The following is a 9,753-nucleotide window of genomic DNA, read 5'->3' on the forward strand; positions in this document are numbered from 1 at the left end:
ATTTTTTTTTTTAAATTTGCCTTTTAAAAAACCTATCCTTTCAGGGCTGTGTACTGTAAAAAAAAACAAAAACAAAAAACAAACAAACGCTGCACACGCGTGCAAATGAACACAGTGCTGCATTTACTCTGAAATGGCAATTTATATATTTAATTAAATCACAGTTTGCACAATTTGACTAATCCTTTAAACCATTTCTCGATAACAGCACTGTCACTATAGATAAAATATTCTGAAATAATCACCACTTACTAGCAAAAACATGACTGTATACTGTGACCCGGTTATATTTAGTAGTTCAATATGTACTGAACATAGCTCTTTGCTCAAAATAGGCAGGCATTATATATAATAGACTCTATTAAAGCTTAGGACAAGTCTTTTACAGTTATCCACTATTATGTACTTTTTTCACTCTTCTGGAGCAAATAACTTCCTAAACATGTAGCACCTAAATTAATCTGTCCTACTGAAGCCTAAAATAGAACTTTATAAATACATCAAACCAGTACAGTTTCTCTTACACTCCCCTGCATATCCCAAAGCTATTTTTGAAGGTGAGCATGCTGGTTTGTCTAAGCTAGTTGACCTGAAGGTCTGCGAAGCATGTGTGCTCCTTCCATATCACCAGATACATACCAGGTGTGCTAATCACCCGCAATCTGGCAGGCGTCCAGCAGGGGTCAGCATGCATCACCCTGTTTAAAGCGCTGTGAGGTGGAGCATGGACTCCAGGAGCTCACACAGCAGAGCCCTGCAACCTGACTACAGCAGCTTAGCCGTGTGGAAAAGAAAAACAACACCCAGCTTCACCACAAAACCTGCCCGACATAATCTAGCCCTGTGCACATGGATATCCATACATGTTTCCTTCTGTACACTGTCCAAGCACAAACTTTCCTGCAGTGTGCAATGAAAGACAGGCTTAGGAGCTGTGGTTTACAGACAACACTTGACTAGTTTAGAATGATAAGGAACTTTGAGCAACTTTGATAAGGAACAAAGCTGGTGTTTTATAGGAGGGCGTTTCAAACTTTTTAATGTCAATGGCCCCTCACACTTAGATCACACACACACACACACACACACACACACACACACACACACACACACACACACATATATTCTCACGTGTATAAGAAGCATTTATACAGTGTTAGAAAAATATTAATTGTGTGTGTATACATCACCGTTAAAAGGTTTGGGGTGAAATAGCTCACCAAAGCTGCATTTATTTGATTAAAATTACAATAAAAACAGTAATATTGTGCAATATGTGACCCTGGACCACAAAAGCAGTCATAAGGGTCAATTGTTTGAAACTGAGATTTATACATCATCTGAAAGCTTTCCACTGACGTATGGTTTGTTATGATAGGACAATATTTGGCCAAGATACAACTATGTGAAAATCTGGATTCTGAGGGTGCAAAAAATATAAATATTGAGAAAATGCCCTTTAAAGTTGTCCAACTGAAGTTCTTAGCAATGCATATTACTAATCAAAAATGAAGTTTTGATATATTTAGGGTAGGAATTTACAAAATATCTTCATGGAACATGATCTTTACTTAATATCTTAATGGTTTTTGGCATAAAAGAAAAATCAATAATTTTGACCCATACAATGTATTTTTGGCTATTGCTACAAATATCCATCCATACATTTTTTTTTTTTTACTATTTGTGAGGGAAATTTAGGTATTATTTGCTTTACTCTACTAAAGAGTGTTCTTTAAACTCTCTAAATGTCTTATCAGTATGCTTGAGTTGTGTTGATGTACTAAAAGCAGTCTATGTGTCAAAGGTGCAAGATAAGTGTAAGACAAGAAATGATATTTTAGAGACCCTACACCCTAGCTTCTAAAGATGATGATTTGCATTACATACTTAGAAATGCATCTAGGGGACATAGTTGGATACCTTATTTTTGACACATATTATGATATTACGCATTATGATTGGTTGAGATAGAAGGATCCTGGTTTGATTAGGATATAAATACGGAGTTAAGACATTTTTTTCCCCTTTGCTGCACTCTGCAGCCAGCATGAATGACTGCATGACTGTGAACCATTTTCTTGCAAGTAAAAAAAAATCTAAAAAACACCTCTCTCACACACCCACATAAAAATAAAAAATCCACAAAACAATAACAAAAACTCAAAATAAAAAAAAAATAAAAATGATAATACTCACAAAATATATAAAATTTCTGACCAGTCTGTAGAAAGCAGAATGAGACTAGAATAATATCAAATTTAATAACTGAGATAAACACAACATAATTGATTGCACAGGTTAGCATGGTGATGTTGACAGCTCTTAAAAATACATTTGGTAAAATTCCCTCAAAACAACCTATTACAGCCCCCTGAAAGTCCCTAGACTCCAGTTTGAAAATCCCTGATCTATTTTTTTTTTAAACAATCAACACGAAAACAGCTGTCAGTCCAAGACAAAATAATCAAACATACTATACACATGCAATCCCACACTTTGCCCTGGTCATGAAGAATGCCTTAGTCTTAGAATTCAATAGTGCTTACAATGAGAGAAGTTATTTAAGCTGTTCAACCTAAATAAATGACTACTCGAGTCAGCACTACGTAAATTGTGTGCATCCATGCATCTATCTCATATACATCAACGTCAGAGACGTGATGAGGTGGTGCTGCGAAAAAAACTGACCTGTGCAGGTGAAAAACTTGGACTCTCCGACGCTCAGCTCCACCTTTTTTAGCGAGATTGACACCTGGAGGACACCTGGAAAACAAAGAAAATGTGACAGAGAAAGATGAGAGAGAGGTAGTAATCAGGAATTCAGCACACGAACCGCAGGTACAACAAGAGTGCCTCACATGTTCCTGCCACAGAAATCACACCAAACCACAGGCGGCACAAACTGTCTTTGCAAGCAGGAGAGATGAGAGGGTACAGGGAGACTTCTATAAGCCCCCTCCCAATCACTTCAATCATGCTAGCCTGCCTGGAACATCCAGCACCTAGTACAAAAAAGTGAGGAAAAGAAAAGGACACAAGACAGACAAAGCTTTGATCTGTCTTTCCTTTTTTTTATATATATATATACGTGGACTGTTCTTGCATTGCATTTCAATCTAGGATGGAACCCACTAAGAATGAACTGCACCCAGTTGTTACATCATTTATTTGTATGCATTGTCTGTGTTATCTTAGCGTGCATTCGACTAATTTGAATACATGTGTGGAACATGAACTCTAGCAGAATGTCCAAGCCCCTCTTTTTCACTCAGTGAAAGTGAATGGTTACCACCAGTGGTGTGCAGAAATGGCAATAACTGTATATAAATCTGTATCTGTATCTGCAATAAAATAATCTGTGAATTTGCATAGAACCAGATGTGGGTCAAAATTAAATGAAGTAACTTTATTCCATTATTATTATTATTTTTTACAATCTTTAAACAAATTTAAACACACACATAAACAAATTGGTTTTTAAGTTTTATGGTGACATTCCATAGACATAATGGTTTTTCTAAACTGTACAAACTGTATTTTCTGTCCACCTACCCCTCACACAAAACATTCTGCTATTTCAGATTGTCAAAAAAGATAATTCTGTATGATTTTAAAGCTGTTTTCAAAATAGGGATCAAAAATCTAAATAATTCATATATAATCTGATTTTTCTTTTCTTTAATAAGTTTACACTTCATTGATACTGGCTTCAGAGACTTTTTACGTGTACTTTTTGTATTATTTGGTAAAAATTTGTATTCATTTTGAAGTTATTATTCCTGTCTTTCTGAATAAGGCATTCCACATTTGTCTTCCCTATAGTGACCTCGGGTGTCAAATATCCACTTTTTAAGCAGCTTGAGCAAGCTGAATAAGAATAGTAGAAATAAGTTCATGTGAGTTTGGAATGACATGAGGTTGAGATATTGGGGTGATTTGTTCCTTTAAAACTGCACAGTACCAGATGAAATCACCCTGTTCTTCTACCCACAGAGCCAATCACACAGAGAGGACAGTGGGATGTCCGGGTTTCCTCGTTAAAAGTGGTCTGTGAATTTGTGGCTTAGGTAGAGGTGAGGGCAGCGGGCCGCATATGAATGAGAAAACGAATGCATGCAGGAGCCGGAGGTCTTTCTGTTTACCCGAGAATGACCAACTCGAGTTCTTTTTATGATTTTCGCACATGTCGCACATGCAAGAGATTTTCGCACATTTCGCACATGCAAGAGTCAAGAGCAAACTGGACACACGCACACACTCGTGAACGCACAAAGAAACACACACTGATGGAGCTCATGGGGGAAGCACTGGCATCTGGCGTAATAATTAATTACAGCACAGTGGGGCTGGAGCTAGTCATCTGGATGGAGACTAGTCTGAGGGTATGTGAGCTGCTGCCCGTAGCAACCAGAATATAATTACTCCCCAAGACTACTCTGAAAAACAAAACAAAAAAACAAGCCTTCTCATTATGTTTTTTTTTTTTCACTTATCTTACTGTTCAAACAATATTACATATTTGATGTCACGAGCTAATGAACGAAATGACTCTCAATATAGTGTAGCAATGATTTGAAGATTTTTTTACACAGTATGCTTTGAGTCAAGTACTTTACTACCTGCAATCAAAGCGCCTGTATCTCACATTCATAAAACATTGGTGAGGGAGGATGTTTCTTAAGCAGACTTGCACTCCTGGAACACATTTCCATGCGTTTGATTTCTCCTAAAGAAAAAATCACCTCCAGAAATTTCAGTCAAAGAAAATGTGTCACAGTGCGCCAAAGAAAATGCATAATTCATGAACATAAACATCGATATTGTAAATTTTGCACACACATATGTAACAGATAGACAAGTATACAAATGAGCCCCTAAAAAAACAAACCAGCCAATAAATGGCAGAGGTAGATTATTTTTATTTTCTGTTATTTTTGATTGAAGTTTTGAAGAAACATATTTAATGTATATACTGTATGTTTACACTATTGTTAAAAAAATAAGTTCAGGATTATTTATTCATTCATTCATTCATTCGTTTATTTATCTATCTATCAGGATCTTGATTTAAAAATAATTTCTTAATTTATTTGGACAGTTTATTTTTACAACTTTATTCAGCACATGCAAAAAAAGATCAAAGAAATTCTGCTACAATTGCTACACTATTTTTGATACAATTGCTACAATTGCTAATTACCATTATTTTAAATTAATGCTGTTTTGAGTAAATACAAGTAAATGTTGGTATATCAATAATAAAGATAAGTAAATAATTATAGATGAATATAGACTAAAAATAATAAATATAAATAAAAAAGAAAAGTTAATTTGTAATAAAATCACAGCATTACAGTGTTTTACTGGTTTTCTTTCTTTTTTAATCAAATAAAAATGCAGCAAATAAAATCAAATAAAAATTACAGCATTGCAGTGTTTTACTGTTTTTCTTTCTTTTTTAATCAAATAAAAATGCAGCCTTTATATATATTTAACAATGCTAAATGCATGAATGTAAATAAAAATAATAAATATAAATAAAAAAGGAAAGTTTTTTTAAAATAAAATTACAGCATTACAGTGTTTTACTGTTTTCTTTCTTTTTTTAATCAAATAAAAATGCAGCCATATATATATATATATATATATATATATATATATATATATATATTATATATTATATATATATATATATATATATATATATATATATATATATATTTTTTAACAATGCTAAATGCATGAATGAATGAATGTAAATCTCCTAGTTTGAGTTCTGATAGCATGTGAGGTTATCTTTGACAACTTCCCTCGCAGCCAGAACTGGAACTAAATGTAATTAAAGCAATTCATTACTTCACACTCACACGAGAGTCGGTTCTCTGATTAGACCTAACTGTCTGTCAGCCAAATAATCTAATTAAACTGATATGAATCAACAGTCATTGGAGCAAAAATAGAGAACACCAGTTTTTTCCACCAATTTACGAGCTGAGATAATGAAAAGAGAAACAAAAAAGGCACTATTGACAAATCAGACCACCGACAGAGAAGATCCAAACTTTTTGGCAATAAGCACATCTATTTCAAGCTGTGGAACACAACAAGTGTGTTGTGATGGTATAGTGCAGCTCTGTGAAATGGAAAACGGAAGAGCGCGGGTGTTGTAGAGATGAGGTGCCAAAGCAATTAGCAACAAAGCAACAAAAATGTCCAAACTGTTATTTTCCAAGAAATCAAATTTAGCTGTCTGGTCTCCATGAGTTTAGAGCTGTTATTGTTAATTAAAATGGCATATTTTATTATATATATATATATATATATATATATATATATATATATATATATATATATACACACATACTATATTGGCGGAAGTATTGGGACACCCCCTTCTAATGAACAGGCTTGAATACTTAGTAATTTCCATGAGTACAAATCTTAAAGGGGTGGCGACATGAGAAATGAGCCAGCCACAAATGTGCAGCCTGTGCCAAAATAAATAAGTAATGCCCAAAAATATCAATACTTGCCCAAAAAAAAAAAAAAAAAAAAAAAAAAAAGAAAAGAAAAAGTTACTGAAACGCAGCAGCAACAAAATTCTGAAATGATAACTAAAAGCCAGAATGCAAAGCGCATGGGTCCACCTAATAATATTTGTTCACGCGGGACCCCAGACCAATAAAATCAGTCTGTAATCAATGGATGCCTGAGGTGCAGACATAACTCTCTGCTTTACTGTAATTCTGTGGTGTGTTTGTCATTCCGAACAAAACGCCAGTGTAGAAAAATGAGTTAGTGCTAATTAAGCAGCCAGAAGTGCAGAGCCCCAAGGCTGAGCTGCTACACGTCAGTCATTTAACAGTACACTATGGAGAGCTATTCTTCCTCACTGCTACTGAGATCATTCAGATCTGTAGAATGGATTTGGTCTAACTGAATCACAAGTAAGACTGTCAGTGATTAAGACGGTGGGGACCTCAAAAAAAAATAAAAAAATAAATAAATAAATAAATAAATAAATAAATAAATGAAAAAAATAAATGAAATAAAATATTTGTAAAAATATAATCAAAATAATAAACTGGCAAAACATGGCTAATTTTGAACAGCTCAAAATAAAGAAAGGTGCTTTTGACCCAGAATGATGTAGTTTTGACAACTACCAGTAGGGGGTAACATGGAAAAAGCCCAAATAAAGTACATTCACACTTGAAGAGAGCTTGGAAAAAAAAGTTACTTATGCGACACACACACACACACACACACACACACACACACACACACACACACACACACACACACACACACACACACACACACACACACACACACACACACACATTTGTTTCTCTGAACTGTGGGGACTTTCCATAGACTTTTTTTTTTTTTTCTCTTTTTCTCGTAAGGACTGCAGACTCCGCAACGTCAAAAAATTCAGGTTTTACTATCCTTGTGGGCACATTTGGTTAAAGACTATAAAAATACAAAGACGGTTCACTCCTATACTCATGAATGGGAGAAAGTGCAATGCGCAATATGGCGGGAAAGAGCCAATCGTTGATTGTTAAAGTCATTTCATCACTGCAGCGGCCTTTAGAAGCTCCGGTTCCCATAGAAAGCTGAGGCTGGACCAGGGGATGCGCATGCACAGTCATAAGCATGTTGGAACTAGGCATGCGCATTGGCTGGTATAACCTGAAAAATAAGCTTTTTAAAAGCTATTTGAACATAAGAAACAACATTCATGGGGTAGATCATTTCAAAATTTGTTGCTGATTTGAAATATGTAATTTAATCGTGAGTTCAGCAAGCTGTTTTTGAGATTTCAGGATTCCCTCATTGATTTCAATAGGACTTGGTCTCGTTTGAGCTCCCCGGAGGCATTTCAAATATGACGGCAGAGTGAATGGACTTTCCTTGAAAGGGACTTTGCATTTGGTCCCCACAATGTAGCATAAACAATCAGGCACTGAGTAATCCTAATCTAAACTTTATTCTGCGAAACTCACTTTTAATGAACCACTGAATCAGTTCTTTGACCTGAGTTCAAAAGATTAGATGGACTTCCTAAGTTAACTCAAACCAAAAAATAAATATAAAAATAAAAAATAACCATACAGTACATTTACTTGTAAACTGACAGCAACACTGACTCACTTGTGAAATCTTATTTTCACACAGTGTAGATAGAAATATATGTGGTTTGAAAAGATTCACTGCAGGCCTCCCAATTTAAGTGGTTCCTCTTTAACCTCTCCTTCCACAGTCTGGACCTGTCCACCTTGTCTGAAGGAACTCCTGGATGGTATTGGGCATTTGCACGGCTATTTCTCCCCTGAGATAAGATTGGATTCAACCTCAGCACTAAATTAGGTGCTAGAGAGAGGTGCTACCCCCCTCTCTTCTTGTGCACTGCCTTGCACCCGAAATGTCAGAGTAAATGACTACTGAGAGATCTCTTTCTGTCCCCTCTGCCTGCTTACATCTCTCTCAGAGGAAATAGAAATGACCAAGGTGTAAGATACTGATAACCGAGACACTATGCGCTACACATGGAAGCAAAGTTAGTGGTTTAACAGAGACTAGATGTAGTTAGAACCTTTGGGATCTGTTCAAATCAAATCCTTTGGAGCAAACCAAACCCAAAAAATCACCTGGGGACGAACGTTTTCCCAAAAGCGCTATCTAATTATGTTTCAAACCAGCTCTGAAAGTCGCCAAAATAGATTCGAGCGGCAAAGGAAAGGGTCAAGCTCTTGTGGAACTCTCATAAATAGAGGCAAAAGAGAATTGAGCATGAAAAACATCTCTTCGAGGAACCTACTGGGGTTTGTAGGTTAAGATTTCATTGTGCAGAAATTGAATCAGACTCTCTGTCTAGTCCGTGAGAATTTATTATCATGGTGGAATTGACTTGACACTGGTTGACCTGCTTAAATAAGGAAGATGTGAATGAGTTGAATTCAACTCTTCAGGCTAACAATACGGCCAGCGCGCTTGCAGTACGGAGATGCATGAGTCTTATCTCCAAGTCTTAACTCAGTGGCTGTGTGCTTGAATGCAGGACGGATGCTCATACTGGAGCCAACCAAGTCCTGAATGCACGTAAAATCCTTCTCTTATGCAGAATGACCTGAACCCACAAAGAAGTTGCTAACCATCCACAATGCAGATAGCTGTGACCAAATGTGCTTATTCAGACCAGACGACCTACCATTAACTTTAAGTCCATGATTTTTTTTTAATACTAGTCACAAATATTGACAGTTTTGCCAGGCATCTTTTAACAGATGTTCTGCGTTTAATGTGTTTACGATCCTGAGAGATTGCAGAGAGATGTCAGGCTATATTTACTTTCCTTCTGTATTGAATTATATGTGAAATACAGAGAGGGACATGTTGGAAATGTTAATTGTTTTCTTTCTACCCGCTGTCTGGGTCCTGCTGTGTTAATTAAATGCAGACATCACTTCTTTATGTGTGATGAGAGTTGCCTTTTTTCTTTGTGATATAAATCTGACAGAAGGGCAAACATGAGCAGAGAAAAGGGGGAAAACAAAAAAACTCAGAATGATTTAAAGAGACCATTCATAGCCATTCCCAAAGGATCCCTTCTGACTGGACTGAAGTCTTTTACCAAGGTTGCAGTTAACTGATGCCTGACCTTACGGTTTGTGTGGAACATTTCTGCGTGAACTATATAGTGAACTTGTGAAAGTTTTTTTTATGATGGGGAAGTGAACTATA

At 35.9% G+C, this 9,753-nt stretch overlaps 1 protein-coding gene across 4 annotated transcripts in view; it reads right to left on the reverse strand.

The window, feature by feature from the left end:
* Positions 1–9,753, reverse strand: part of ncam2 (neural cell adhesion molecule 2) — a 187,999-nt gene that overhangs the window by 51,087 nt on the left and 127,159 nt on the right. For all 4 annotated transcript variants that reach the window (XM_042731619.1, XM_042731618.1, XM_042731617.1 and 1 more), the window contains exon 2: positions 2,692–2,766. In XM_042731619.1, coding sequence (XP_042587553.1) covers positions 2,692–2,766 — 75 coding nt within the window. The remainder of the gene's footprint in view (positions 1–2,691; positions 2,767–9,753) is intronic.

The sequence above is a fragment of the Cyprinus carpio genome, chromosome B9 (genome assembly GCF_018340385.1).
Source record: "Cyprinus carpio isolate SPL01 chromosome B9, ASM1834038v1, whole genome shotgun sequence".
Lineage (NCBI taxonomy): Eukaryota > Metazoa > Chordata > Actinopteri > Cypriniformes > Cyprinidae > Cyprinus > Cyprinus carpio.